A 14,542-nucleotide genomic window follows, 5' to 3' on the forward strand; every position below is an offset into this window, starting at 1 on the left:
AGCTAGGAGCTGCTGTCAGGCCGGCTTGAGAGACGCTGAGAGAAACGAGACGCTGGGAGGACCGGCCGGCCAGAGAGGCCAAGACAGCCGTCAACTTCTCGGTCACGTGACCCGGTCTCGGCGGGGCCTGGGTCTCCCCGGTGCCAGGCCACGTGTGAAGACTGCTTCTTCCGATTGGCTGGGCTGTATTAGTTTGAACGGCATACGGAAGCCGCCTTAGCTCATCCACGGCCGCGTTTTTTTAATTCCCTCTCTTTGGCTCCCTCCTTCCGCGCGAGTCTCAGGAGAAGCCGCAGCGCAAGGCGCCGCTGCTCCGGCCCGGGCCGGGTAAGTGGGCCTCATCCGGAGCTAGACCGTCTCGGCACCGGCTTGTTTCGACCCCCGCCGGGGTCCGGACCTATGCCGCACGCGGTCCGGGCAGCCGGGCCACGCCTGACCGGGAAAGGCCGAGAACCCTGTTGGGCCTGATTCTCGAGGCAGAAAGAACGGGCCGGGGGGGGGAGGGGGAAACCGAGCCGGGTTTAGGGGGTGGGGCCTCGAAGTCGGGCTAGGTCCCGGTGCCGCGAGAATCGGGTCAGTGGGGCGCCTGGGGTCGGGCTCGAGGGGATCTGACTGGGGGACGTCGTGAGGATCGGGTATGTGTTTGGGGGATGTTGTTTCGGCGGGGCTTGCTTGGGTCTGATTAGGAGAGGCCGCATAGAAAAGTTGGGGGGGGCTTGTTGGACTCTGATAGGGAGGGAGTCAGACTTCCGCCTGGAGGGTTTTGCTGGTCTGACTGCGAGGCCTCTCTGGGATCCGTTGGGGGGAATGCTCCGCAGGGTGTTCGGCCAGGCCTAATTGGGGGAGGCCGCAGGGATGCGACCAAGGGGGTTTCCGGCTCGAGGTGGTGGGGGGCATGGTGGAACTTGATTGGGGAAAGCAGCGGAGATCCGTCAGCAGGAGTTATTGCCGACCGCGGCAGGGGGCGGGAATGGGGGAAGGCTTGGCCAGACCTGATTTAGGAAAGAGACAAGGACCCGTCCAGGGGGCTTCTATCGCGGGGTGGGCGGGCTTGGCAGGCTCTTTCGGAGAGACATCGCGGACCTATCTGGGGATTGCTTCGGACCTGATTAAGGGGAATCCCTGTACGGGTCTAGCTAGGTCAGAAAGGGGGGCGTCTGGCATCCGGCTGAGCTTGGAGGGCCGGATAAGGGGAGACGGCAGGGATCAGAACGGTCGGAGCGCCTTGGGACGGTGCACCTGGGGAGGATCAGGGACCAGACCGGGCAGAGGAGGCGTCAGAGATCTGGCGGAGTTTGCGGGCTGGATTTCGGGAGCAGAAGGGGGATCTTCCGGGACCGTGCCTGCAACAGGGAGACCCAGGCGGCCCAGGCGCTATCGTGGGGTGGGGCAGGGCCCTTGGATGGAGAAGTGGCTGGGCCCTTGCCTAGTGGCTGCGAGGGAAATAAAAGCCTTAGGACTCGCAGCCGGGGGAGGCGGCAGGGGCAGCCCTGGGACGAAGGCTGCGTGTCAGGCCTGATGAGGATCCACTCGGCCCTGCCACCGCCTCCCATGGCCCGCTCCCCCCCCCCCGCCCGTACTCCCAAGCCCACGGCTGCGCGGCGGTGGATGGCTCAGCTGGCAGGGACCCCGCACTTGGGCTGGCGTGGCTCGGCCTTCTCCACCTGTCTGCGGAGGGCGCTCCTGTGGTGCTGCCGCCGCTGCCACCTCCCCGGGGGCTCAGCCTGCGTCTCACACGGAGCTCTCGGGACCCAGCGCTGACCCAGGCCCCTCCCCTCACAGCTTGCCTTGCGCCATGGACTGGCAGCCAGACGAGCAGGGCCTGCAGCAGGTCCTACAGCTGCTCAAAGACTCGCAGTCGCCCAACACAGCCACGCAGCGTATCGTGCAGGATGTATCCTTCCTTCCTTCCGGGCCTGAAGGCCGAAGGTAACGGGGACCACCTCCTAATCCCCAGATTCTTTCTGCAGTGCCTAGGAACTGGCCTTGGCAGAGAATTAAGGATTAGAATTTAGGGTCCCAGTCCCAGGGGAAACGCGGCCCTATTGGGGGGACACCTCTAGTTGGCACTCAGCTTTTGTTTTAGGTTCATGGTTAAAATTTTTGTTTCAATTGGTTGTTTAGAATACTATAAGTTAAACTTTTCAAATATTTAAACCACTGGCAAGTTTCACAGGAAAATGCATATTCCTCTTTTAAAAAAAAAAAAACTGGCAACATTAGACTGTTAGCAGAGCTGAGAAGCAGCTGCCACCTTCAGACAGAGCCCAGTCAGCCAGCCCTCTCCTGCTCTGGCCAGGTCTTCGGGAGTGGTGGGGAGCTCGGGTATGCTCCCCCACCCTCTGGGTGAATTTGATGTGCCTGAAATGCTGCCTTCTGGGCACGGGGGTTGACAGGTGGGCTCCCAGGAACTGGCTGCTTGGTCCCAGTGGTCAGAGATGCTGTCAGCTACGTGGTAGTAAGGGCCCTCCCTGGGGAAGCCCTTGTCTCCCAAGTCCCTTAACAACCTGATAGAAACTCAAACAACTGAACCAGTTTCCTGACTTCAACAACTACTTGATCTTCGTCCTGACCAGACTCAAGTCAGAAGGTACGTGGCCCTCGGTGCCCCTCCACACAGGCCAGACCCCACTTCCTCCTCTGTGGTCCTCTGAGCCTCAGCCCTCTTCTCCCAGATGAGCCGACTCGCTCTCTCAGTGGTCTCATCCTCAAGAACAATGTGAAGGCGCATTACCAGAGCTTTCCTCCACCTGTGGCTGACTTCATCAAACAGGAGTGTCTCAACAACATTGGCGATGCCTCCTCGCTCATCCGAGCCACCATAGGTGAGGCGGCTGGCTGTCGTTGGCCTGGGGTGATGCCCTGAGCTCTCACTTGGGCAAGAATGGTCTCAGCATTAAGGGTATGGAGTCACTGCGGATGCTATGACTATTGCTCCTGCTATTTTGCAGATGAGGAAACTGAAGCACAGTGAGGTTAAGGGACTTGCCTGGTAAGTGGCAGAGCTCAGAAGTGACCAGTGCAGGTCCATGCTCTGAACCACTCTCCCTCCTGAAACAGCCTTTCTTGCTTGTGAGGCAGTTACTTAATGCCCACAATTTTGTGTTAGGTCCTGAGGGTATAGCAGATTAAAATCAGAGCTCCCTATCCTTGTGGAGTTTGGTGCCATTAATGATTTAGCTGAACTAACTCAAACCAATAATGGTTTAGCTGAAACATGAGTTAGCTTTGCCTTGGTGTTTTCCTGACTCCTGGAAGGCTGCCTGAAGGAGTTAACAGAATGATGGCCAAGAATTTTCCTGCAGAGTTATCTTGTCTTTTCACTACTGTTTAATACCAACCCACCTGTTTGTTACCGACTTACTTCCCCACCCCCAGCTTTATTGAGGTATAATTGACATATAATGACTTATATGTCTTAAAATCTATGTCAACTTTTAAAACTTGCTTTAAAAAGGTTGTTGTTGTATGTAACTGTTTTAAATGAAAAGACAGATATGCTTGCCCTAAAGGGAAGGTAGTCTTAAAATGCAGTAAAGACAGAAAAATAACATTCAATTTGAGACAGCAGCCGGGGCATGCCAGAAGGGCTGATCTTTGGGCCTGCTTCTTCTGTTAAAGTGACCCTCAGCCCTGCCAGTACCCCTTCTGAGGCCAGCAGAAGGGTCTGGACTTACCAAGCTCATTCCAGGTGTCAGGTTCTGCCCTGAGTACTTGAGTTAAGTCACCGAAGTTTCCCGGTGGCCCTAGGAAGTCATTGGTCTTTGTCCCCATTGAAGCACAGAGAGGTTAGGTGATGCGGCTAACATCACAAAGATAGGGATGGGACCAGGACTGTCCTCAGTCTACCGCAGGGAGCACTTTTCCTAGCAGATGTGTGACCGCGGTCATCTAGAGTGTTGGCAGGGCAGCTTCTCCCCCTGGGATAGACTGCCACCTCCTGGCTTTAAATACCATCTCTGCGCACGGTCGTCACCCACATTCAGCTTCACTGCTCTCACGCTTCAGATGCCTACTGTAGGTGGTGCTTGCGTTTTGGGTTTCTAGGAAGTAGTACAAGTCCTCCCTAAGGCCACTGCACCCTGAAGGACCTGTCCCTTGCACCCTCCCAGCCCTTACCTTACCCCACTGAGCCCCATGGACTCCTCACCCGTCTGTAAACTCTCCAGGCTTGCTCCTGCCCCCAGGCTTTTGCACTTGTCATTCTCTCTGCCTGGGATCCTTTTTCCCTAGGGACCTAGATGGCTTCTCCCTCACCTCCTTCAGGTCTTTGCTCTGATATCAAGATGTCACCTGGGGGAAGCTCTGGACACCCAATTTTAAATTGATACCCTCACTGTCAGTCCTTGTTAGCCATCTTCTCTGCTTTATTTCTCCCCTTAGCTTTTGGTGTCTGGCCTTCCAGTTCCTATGTGGGTTTATCTTGACTTCGCAGCCTCCTTCATTAGACAACTTGTAAGGGTAGGGACGTTGTGTTTAGTTTTGCACTGTACCCCGGGGCGTGGAACAGAGCTGACTTAAAGTAAGGCTCAGAGAATCTCAAAAGGGGTGTGTAGGGCTCTTGGGGGAGAGAGTCCGGAAAGTGGCGGGCAGGACTGTCTGCACCCAGCCTGAGGCAGCGTCCTTTCCTGGCCGCCCAGGCATTCTCATCACCACCATCGCTTCCAAGGGTGAGCTGCAGATGTGGCCTGAGCTGCTGCCCCAGCTGTGCAACCTGCTCAACTCAGAGGATTACAACACCTGTGAGGTAGGCAGCAAACCATGGCCCGCCCGGGCAGGAGCTGGGGCTGGACCGGGACCCGTGGCCATGTGTGCTCCTCCCCGTTTAGGGAGCCTTTGGAGCCCTGCAGAAAATCTGTGAAGACTCATCCGAGCTCCTGGACAGTGATGCCCTCAACAGGCCCCTCAACATCATGATCCCAAAGTTCTTGCAGTTCTTCAAGCACTGCAGCCCCAAGATCCGGTGGGTGCAGCTCCCCGGGAGTGGGGATCTGCAGGGGGCCTGGGGGGGCGGGGTGGGGGTGACCCAAGTACCCGCTCCCTGCCAGGTCCCATGCCATTGCCTGCGTGAACCAGTTCATCATGGACCGGGCCCAGGCACTGATGGACAATATTGACACCTTCATCGAGGTGAGTCGCCAGGCTGGGGGTGAACAGGGCGAGGGCTGGGAATCCCTGCTGTGGCTGACCCCCCCCTTCCCCGCAGCACCTGTTTGCCCTGGCTGTGGATGATGATCCTGAGGTGCGGAAGAATGTGTGCCGCGCCCTGGTGATGCTGCTGGAAGTGCGAATTGATAGGCTCATCCCCCACATGCATAGCATTATTCAGGTGTGCACAACTAGGCCAGCTGATGCTACAGGGTGGGGGCACAGGAGGAGCTACCTCTAGCCGTATAGGGCCTTACCTTCTCCCATCCCTCCCCAGTACATGCTGCAGAGGACCCAGGACCATGATGAGAATGTGGCCCTTGAGGCCTGTGAGTTCTGGCTGACGCTGGCCGAGCAGCCCATCTGTAAGGAAGTCCTGGCCTCCCACCTGGTCCAGTGAGTACCCCTCCTGCCTGCTGCCCCTCACACCCCACGCTCCACCTCTTCTATCTCAGTTTACTTTCTATACCTGCAGACATTTATTTTGCAAGTGCTATGAATGTAACTTGAATGCCTTAAAAATTAGATAAGGTGGAAAAAATGAGAAGTCAACAAAGGCTTTAGGCATAGTTGGATCCAGGTGCTCAAAGGATGTGAAAGGTATCTGTCTAGCCTCAGATCTACTTCGTCTGCTTTGGCTTCGTTCTCAGGCATGACCTTCCCTCATGGCCATGCTGTGGTCAACAGCTTTACAACTTAGGAACCTCTGAGTAAAGAATTTCTCTCTTGACCAGTATTTCCAGCAAAAATTCTAGGACCAGCTTGGATTATTCGCCTATCCCTAAGTCAGTGAAGGCTCTACTCAAAGTTTCCAACCCCAAGGTACATGGGCTCCAGCTGAGGGGGCTGGCTGTCTTGCCTGTTTGCTCCCCTAACCTGGCCCCAATGCCAGGGAGGGGCCTGGTGACTAGGCCACATGTCTCTGTTTTATGGCGTCTTAGGGAATCAGGCACCGTTCCAAGTATCTCAGTGTATTCAGGAGGCTGGAGTTCCCAGAATGGCCAGGTTTGGGTCAAAAGCCTTGTTGTGGAGCCTGGAGTGGTATCAGCTCTGTCCATGTGACAGTGGTTGAGACTACGTTCCCACAAGGGGAAATGAATGGGTGCGGGGCCCTCAGAATCAGCGTGTTCCATCTAGTCTGCCCTTGATGCTCTCATTAGTGCCTCTGCTCCCTTCTTGCCCAGGCTTTGAAGGCCCCAGGGGGCCCTGCCTCCCGATGAACAGCCTTAGCCTCTCTCCTGACAGGTTGATCCCCATCCTGGTAAATGGGATGAAGTACTCGGAAATTGACATCATCCTGCTAAAGGTCAGCCGGGGCCCATCGCTGGGCACAGGCAGGCAGGTGAGGGCCAGGGTGTTGGGGCTGGGACGGTGGTGGTCCTTAGCGGTCTGCCTGGCCCACAGGGGGACGTGGAGGAGGACGAGGCAGTCCCTGACAGTGAGCAGGACATAAAGCCACGCTTCCACAAGTCGCGCACGGTGACGCTGCCCCATGAGGCCGAGCGGCCGGATGGCTCTGAGGACGCAGAGGATGATGACGATGATGATGCTTTGTCGGACTGGAACCTGAGTGCGTGGCCCTGGTGGGGGTGGTAGGTGGGGGCAGCCGACCCTGGGTTCCCCTCGGGAGGTGATGAGAAGCCCATGATCGTAAGGATTCTAATCATATCTGATATCTGAGCTGGGGTATGGGTGAGGAGGCCCTGCCGGATGGGCTTCCCTGAGCCTGCCTATCGGTTTTCCTTCCTGCCCCAGGGAAGTGCTCGGCGGCTGCACTGGACGTCCTGGCCAATGTCTTCCGGGAGGAACTACTACCCCATCTCCTTCCCCTGCTCAAGGGACTCCTCTTCCACCCTGAGTGGGTGGTCAAGGAGTCGGGCATCCTGGTGCTGGGTGCCATTGCTGAGGGTGAGTGCCCCACCGGCCTGCCTGTGCCTGACCTCTGACCCCTGTGCTGATGTGAGACGGGCTGGCCCAGGCAGGGCTGCCTGGGGGAGCAGGGCCATTCCCGAGTTCTCTCCAGAGGACTGCTCAGTCCCTCCAAACAACTTTGAGATTTCAATGTTCCCCTCAGCCTGTGGGCCTGATAGAAACCCCAAATCCCGAAATGCAAGCCCTCTCCTTAATTCTCACAGGCAGGCAATTCTATGAGGTCATAAGCATAATTATAGCGACTGCAATAATAGGAACAGTCACCTCTGCAGTGCTAGTCCATGGCAGGCAACCTGCTTCCACGGGTTCGCCACTACCTGATGAAGTGGGTTTCATACACAGAGGGATGTACACCACTTCCCTAGTCACCCAGGGTGCAGCTGGGCCTCAAAGCTGCTCCCAGCTGTGGGGCTGGCCTGTCTGAATGAGTGTGCAGTGGTGGTGTTTCCTCAAACTTCACATGGTCTGCTGCTATTGCCATGAGTTTCAGGGGCTCTTGTCCCGATGGGTTGTACAGCTGGAATGACCAGAGGGCTTTGCGGGTCTGTTACAGGCATCACTCGTGACCGCCTTGGCATCCAGGCCTGTCCTAAAAAGTTCAGACATGGTGATGGGGTAGCCAGTTAGCTCAGTTGGTTACAGCGCGATGCTTGTAACACCAGGGTTGCCTGTTCAATCCCCGCATGGGCCACTGTGAGTGGTGACCTGAAAAACTGGATTGAAACAACTACCTGACTTGGAGCTGATGAGTCCTGGAAAAACACACTTAAATTAAAAAAAAAAAAAAAAAAAACGTTTAAAAATTTTCAGACACAGCAGCAGGAGCCCTCAGCAAGGAAACGTTTCCTTATATAATAAGTGAAATACAGCTTACGTTAATACATGTGCATATATGAATAGATTACCCTTAGGTATTCTGCATATTCATGGGAAAAGACCTAGAGGAACTAGGTCCTAAACCAGTGAAAAATAGATCACTTGTCTTGGATTATTAGGGGGTGTACCATTATCTGTGTTCTCTAAGTAAAAGACATATGCAATTGTTTTTTTTTAAAAAGAAAATGAAAAATAGAGAAAGAAAAGTCACAAACATCCAAGAAAGGTTTCAAAAGAAAAGTAGTTTCCATCCATTGGGGTCACTGTTACCCACAAAGTCTGAGTCACTGTGCAGCCTGGTCATCTATGAATGAGTGACCGTGATAGGCTGGAGCCAGTGGTGGGGAAAGGTTTGCAGTGATGCTACTTCCCCTCCTGACCCTACCTTCCACTGGCTCTATGACTGAGCCAGTTATTTAACTTGAGTCTCAGTTTCCCCATCTGTCAGATGCCATTGATTCTCTCCCCTAGAGGTGGGAGTGGCCAGGCTCAGCTGGGCTCAGGCTTCCTCCTGTGCCCTCTTTGCAGGCTGCATGCAGGGCATGGTGCCCTACCTGCCGGAGCTAATCCCACACCTTATCCAGTGCCTGTCGGACAAAAAGGCCCTGGTCCGCTCCATTGCCTGCTGGACGCTGAGCCGCTATGCCCACTGGGTAGTCAGCCAGCCACCCGACATGCACCTCAAGCCTCTGATGACGGAACTGCTCAAGCGCATCCTGGATGGCAACAAGAGGGTGCAGGAGGCAGCCTGCAGGTGACCCCTGACCCCTGGTCCCACAGTCCCCACCTTTGAGCCACTGGCTGCCCTCTGGGAAGTGATGATACACATTACCCCTGACATCCCACTGATTTCTAACGTGTTCGTACTGGCTGATCCCAACTACCCGCTCCTGTCTCCACCTGCCTGTGGCCCCGCCCCGCCAGTAGACCCCCACTGAGCCCTTCCCTGCTTCCAGTGCCTTCGCCACCCTGGAGGAGGAGGCCTGCACGGAGCTGGTGCCCTACCTCAGCTATATCCTGGACACCCTCGTCTTCGCCTTTGGCAAGTACCAGCACAAGAACCTGCTCATCCTCTATGATGCCATCGGCACCCTGGCCGACTCTGTGGGCCACCACCTCAACCAGCCGGTGAGACCCCACAGCGGCTCTCTCCTTCTGATCCTGTGCCTCTCGGCATCTGGTGATCTGGCGGTGACCCTGTGTCGCACGCCAGGGACATGGCCATGACCTCGACAGGCAGACAGACCTGGCCCCAGTTTAGTGGGGGAGACAGACAGTTCTGAGACAGTGTGGTAAGTGCTGTGCCGGGGGAGTTCAGGGGCTTATGGGAACCAGTAGGTGCTGACCCAGGTTCTGAGGGGGCAGGGGTGGGTAGAACGCAGCTTGGGACAGATGAGAAGGGCCTAGAGGTCTGGCTGGATGGTGAGGCCTTGCAGGACCCAATGATGAGCCACAGCGAGGAGCCCAGGTCTCACTGCTCAGGCAGTGGGTACCTCTGAGTCACAGGGAGCCCTGCTGGTTCCCAGGCTGTCACCCCTGCCCAGGGAGCCCCAACTTCCTGCTCCTCCTCCAGGAATATATCCAGAAGCTGATGCCTCCACTCATCCAGAAGTGGAACGAGCTCAAGGATGAAGATAAGGACCTGTTCCCTCTTTTGGAGGTGGGTGACCTCCAGACTCCCTCCTGCAGCCCCACCCCACCCCTTCTAAGCTTACCTCTCCTGCCTTCCTCCTGCTAGTGTCTGTCGTCAGTGGCTACTGCCCTCCAGAGTGGCTTCCTGCCCTACTGTGAGCCAGTTTACCAGCGCTGCGTCACCCTAGTGCAGAAGACACTGGCCCAGGCTATGGTGAGCTCCCACCCGCTGCCACCCTGCCACCACTCCTGCTGCTGCCTTAGCCTTCGCCCGCCCCCCTCACCCGCCTGTCCGCCCCCATCCGTGCCCAGATGTACACCCAGCACCCTGAGCAGTACGAGGCCCCTGACAAGGACTTCATGATCGTGGCGCTAGACCTGCTCAGCGGCCTGGCCGAGGGCCTGGGCGGCCACGTGGAACAGCTGGTGGCCCGCAGCAACATCATGACACTGCTCTTCCAGTGTATGCAGGTGGGTGAGCGCCCCCCCCCCCAGCCTCAGTCTCACAGTGACGACACCCAGCAGCCTATGTGGGCCACGCTGGGAGCTGGGGTGGGAGGCTCGGCCCCGGTGGTAACCCAAGGACATCAGGGAAAGAGGGCCCATAGAGAGAACCTTGTAATTATTTTTAAAAGGGATTCAAATAAGACATGAGTAAAAGCTCATTTTTCAGGCCAACAATGTAGAAGAAGTAGAAAATAGGAAATGTGAAAGCACAGGTCCATCCAACATCACCCCCAACCTGTGTATCAGGATGGGCAGCAGTTACATGTGCTCCCCTATGTGGCAGTGCCCGGAGCGAGGCACTCATTCGTGTGCTCCCCAAGTCCGAATGTACAGAGGGGGTCCACATCCTCCGTGCTGGGAAGTAGAAGGGTCAGGCTGTGCTCTGGGGACTGCTCCCCTAGCTGCCCTGCGCAGAGGGATTGATTGGGACCCTGGCTGGTTGGTGGGAGGGGAGCCCTGCCAAGCTGATGCCACTCTGACCCCCCAGGACTCCATGCCCGAGGTCCGGCAGAGTTCCTTTGCCCTCCTGGGAGACCTCACCAAAGCCTGCTTCATCCACGTCAAGCCCTGTATCGGTATGACACCTGTTTCATCCTTACCCTATGACCCCAGCCCTGGCCTCAAGTGATGGAGTAATGACCTGGGAGTACTGTGACCGAACTGGGATGTATTCGTACTGTCTGATGGCGCCTGCCCGGCCAGATCTCGGCGCTCACCCTGGCAGGCCCTCCCGCTCAGCACTCCTCTTTCTCCCCACCAGCTGAATTCATGCCCATACTGGGCACCAACCTGAACCCTGAGTTCATCTCTGTGTGCAACAATGCCACCTGGGCCATCGGCGAGATCTGCATGCAGATGGGTGAGTGTCCTGCAGGTGGGCAGGCTATGCCCCTCTTGTGTGTTCCCCGCCTGGGTGCAGAGCCTGGCTCTGACTGACAGGTCCTCTCAAGAGGGCGCTAGTGCTCCCTGAGGAAGGCTCCCATGGGCCAGGGGCAAGAGGACACCTCTGAGCATTGTTATCAGAAATGGGCTGAATGGCTGAAAGGCCATCTGTGGTTGGCTTCTGTAAAGAGGCAGGATAAGAGGTCTGTTCTGATTGGGCTGTTCAGCAATTTCCCCCATCACCTCCACAGCAAGGCTGGCTGGTGTGGCCTCACCCTGCTGTGCAGCAGTGACTCCAGGGAAGCTTCTGGTGTTTGGAGAACGTGGGTCTGTCTTGGGTTGGCCATGGGTCCTGGGCTGGGGACCATCTGGAGAAGGTTTTTCACTCCCTCACCAGTTATGGTCGGCCAGTGTCTAGATGCAGCTGGGGTTGTCAGCCCGGGTGGTGTGGGCTGTGCGGGGCTCTGACTGGCTGGTCCCTCAGGGGCAGAGATGCAGCCCTACGTGCAGATGGTCCTCAACAACCTGGTGGAGATCATTAACCGGCCCAACACACCCAAGACGCTGCTGGAGAACACAGGTGGGCATCACGTCTGGGCCTCTGCCGCTCTCTGCCTGGCTCCTGGAGGTGGGCTTCCTGGCTGGGAGGGTAGTTGAGAAGAGGCCCTGGGAAAGAACTAGGGAAGGTGTCTGGAAGGGGTTCTGGGAGGAACAACAAGAAAGATGCTGGCCTCAGGGGAGACCCAGGCTGAGCCAAGCTCCAGGGTCAAGCTCTGGGCCAAGGCCAGCGGGAGCTATTCCCTTGGGGCCCATGGGGCGGGGCTGGTGCCTCATGCCAGAGGCCCTGCCACGTACCGTCCCGGGGCCGCTCGGGGTTGCAGGTCGCCTGACGAGTCCCTCTGCCATTCCAGCCATCACCATCGGCCGCCTGGGCTACGTGTGCCCACAGGAGGTGGCACCCATGCTGCAGCAGTTCATCCGGCCTTGGTGTGTGCTCACCTGTGTGGGGCCTGCCGTACGGTGGGCTGGGCAGTGGGGTGGTGGGACAGGCCCCACCCATCCCTCACCTGTGCCCACCCAGCCCTGCCCATCCATAGTGCACGTCACAGTCCCTCTGCTCACTGGTGCCCTGCTTCCTCCACACCTCATAGACACACAGCCCACCCCGGCCTTGCTGTCCCCATGGATGCCCTGCTGCCCCAGTCCTGCCTGCTGACTCCCCAGTGCTCACCTTCCCCACAGGTGCACATCCCTCAGGAACATCAGGGACAACGAGGAGAAGGACTCGGCTTTCCGAGGCATCTGCATGATGATAGGCGTCAACCCTGGGGGCGTCGTGCAGGTTGGGGCAGCTGGGCTCTGAGGGAAGGCGCTGGGTCTGGGCTCGGGCGGTCCCTCACATGGGATCCGTCGTGTTTCAGGACTTTATTTTCTTCTGCGACGCTGTAGCCTCCTGGGTGAGCCCGAAGGATGACCTGAGAGACATGTTTTATAAGGTGAGGCTCCTGCTTAGCCCTGATGTAGTCCCAGGAGGTGACAGGGGGACACCCTCTGGGGGGAGAGGCTGAGTTCATCTTGCTCTGCTCTGGGTGCCCCCTTCCCTCCACCACAGATTCTTCATGGCTTCAAAGACCAAGTTGGGGAGGAAAACTGGCAGCAGTTCTCAGAGCAGTTCCCACCACTGCTCAAGGAGAGGCTGGCTGCTTTCTATGGGGTCTAGAATGTTGCGACTGCCAGGTGAGGAGGCCACAGGCAGGGGGCTGGTGCTGTCCTAGGGGCTAAGGTGGCATAGGGTCTGACCCCCCTTCTCTCCCTGCAGGTTTCTGTCTGCGTCGTCTTGGAGGGGTTGCTGTGGATCGCGCTGCGTCCAGAAGTTGCCGTGCCCTGGTCGAGGGGGGTTAGGGAGGAGTGAGTGGGACCCAATCCAGATGCCTTCCCTGTCCATCTACCTGCTACGCCCGGCTTGTGTGGCCAGTTAGTGGTGGGCAGGTTGGTGGGGCCTCCACACTCATCCTACAAATGGGAGGGGGGTGGGACTTCTTGGCAGCAAGGGCCCCTTGCTCTAAGCAGGGTCACCTCAGGCAGCCCACTTGGGCCAGCCATCTGGGAGGGAGGAATCAACACAGCCGACCGAATATGGCTTAGGATGAGACAGGGAGAAAGCAGGTGGGGAGGGGGGGGTCCCTGTAGAGACACGTACTCACACGTACACATGTGGCCACACGCATGTGCGGGCGCTGCAGCCAGCCAGGCCAAGCCAGCTGCCCCACCATTTTCCCGACTGCATGGAGACAGTAGAATTAGTGAACCCCTGAGTTAACCCGTAAGGCCTTCCGTGTAACCTGCATCTAGAGTTTAAGAAGCTTCTACTGTTTTGCCAGAATTGGCAGTGATTGGGGAGGGCTGGGTGGGTTGGGGGCCTCCACTGGGAGCCCAGGGCAGGGGCAAGAGGATGGCCACCTTGGGGCTGCCCCGTCAGCACGCATACGCTTTGGACCTGCTCCGCACACTTCCTGCCAGCTCTGTGGCAGCCTCAGCCAGTGTGTCCCCCTTTGCCCCATTCCAGCAAGAAGAGTGGGGATCACTGGAGCAGCCAGAGGTCCCTCTTTCTTCCTATCCTGTGCTTCAGTGACTTCTGAAGACACTGGGTTGGGACCTTTTTCTGGAACGGAGCAGGGGGTAGCCAGAGCTGCTGACACCTACCCCTGTCTCTCCATAAGCAAATCCATTTCAAGGGCAGTCTGTTTCTCTGTGCTGAGAGCCCTCTTCTCATGTTCCAGGCTCCAAGTTTTAACCCGAGGCCTGGGGCATTTAATTGATGGTGATGGGATGAAAGCTTATGCTTTGCCAGTAAGAAGGAAACTGAGGGCTTGGAGGAGGGAAAAGGTGCCTCCCCACCCTAAGGCCCTGAGGCTGCCTGTTCATCAGAGCTCCCAATGGGCCCCGAGATCCCACCAGACTGGGACAGTGATTCTAGGGACCCTTCTGGGATTCTTTGGGATGTGGTCACAGTGGGAGAGTCTCCTCTAGAACGGAAGGGAGTATGGTTACTTTCTGTTTGGCCTCAAGACTGAAACTGGGCCCTGCAGTCCCCTTAATGTTTTCCTTTTTCTCCTCCCGCTTTCTACTTTTTGGGGGGCACCGTTTGGGGTTTTGGGGGGTTTGACGGGATTCCTGCATCCTGGGGCCTGCTCCATCCATCCCACCAGGGGCCTGGACCCCACCCCCATCACAGCTCTGTGTCTTCTCTCAGACAGGGTCAGGCCCGGCCTCTATTCCAAGGGGCACTTGGTGCACATTCCATAAACTCAGCTGGTTTCCCCCACCCCAGCCCTTTGAAACTCCAGCAGGTCTCTGGAAGCCATTTGTAAAAAAAAAAAAAAGAAAAAAAGAAAAAAAATTTTTAATACCATTTAATTTTCTGGTAATTCCAGCTTTTTGGAGCATCCTCTGCTGGGTCTTGGGGTGTGTGGATGGACTGGCTGTCTGATGGGATTGGAAACCCCTTAACCCAGGATGGGGGTGCTCCAACCACCTTCAGGGAAGGGGGATCCTGGTTCGTTGT

General features: G+C 57.0%; 1 protein-coding gene across 3 annotated transcripts; it reads left to right on the forward strand.

Moving 5' to 3' along the window:
* The first annotated feature begins 229 nt into the window (after window positions 1-229).
* TNPO2 (transportin 2) lies at window positions 230-14,347 on the forward strand. Of its 3 annotated transcripts, none has more exons than XM_081077870.1 (25): window positions 230-327; window positions 1,783-1,894; window positions 2,515-2,590; window positions 2,676-2,825; window positions 4,641-4,747; window positions 4,830-4,963; window positions 5,049-5,130; window positions 5,207-5,329; window positions 5,426-5,544; window positions 6,394-6,454; window positions 6,553-6,718; window positions 6,904-7,056; window positions 8,485-8,710; window positions 8,913-9,084; window positions 9,530-9,616; window positions 9,695-9,802; window positions 9,901-10,059; window positions 10,583-10,670; window positions 10,856-10,954; window positions 11,462-11,557; window positions 11,889-11,964; window positions 12,220-12,319; window positions 12,399-12,473; window positions 12,590-12,714; window positions 12,797-14,347. In XM_081077870.1, the coding sequence occupies exons 2-24, from the start codon at window positions 1,796-1,798 to the stop codon at window positions 12,695-12,697; spliced, it is 2,664 nt and encodes an 887-aa protein (XP_080933996.1). In that variant the 5' UTR covers window positions 230-327; window positions 1,783-1,795; the 3' UTR covers window positions 12,698-12,714; window positions 12,797-14,347. The 3 variants fall into 3 exon arrangements, with proteins under 3 accessions (XP_080933996.1, XP_080933994.1, XP_080933995.1); XM_081077868.1 differs by having other exon boundaries at window positions 11,859-11,964; window positions 12,797-14,346; XM_081077869.1 differs by lacking the exon at window positions 230-327 and adding an exon at window positions 591-635 and having other exon boundaries at window positions 11,859-11,964; window positions 12,797-14,346.
* Window positions 14,348-14,542: the final 195 nt, after the last annotated feature.

The sequence above is a fragment of the Rhinolophus hipposideros genome (genome assembly GCF_964194185.1).
Source record: "Rhinolophus hipposideros genome assembly, chromosome: 16".
NCBI classification, from domain to species: Eukaryota; Metazoa; Chordata; class Mammalia; order Chiroptera; family Rhinolophidae; genus Rhinolophus; species Rhinolophus hipposideros.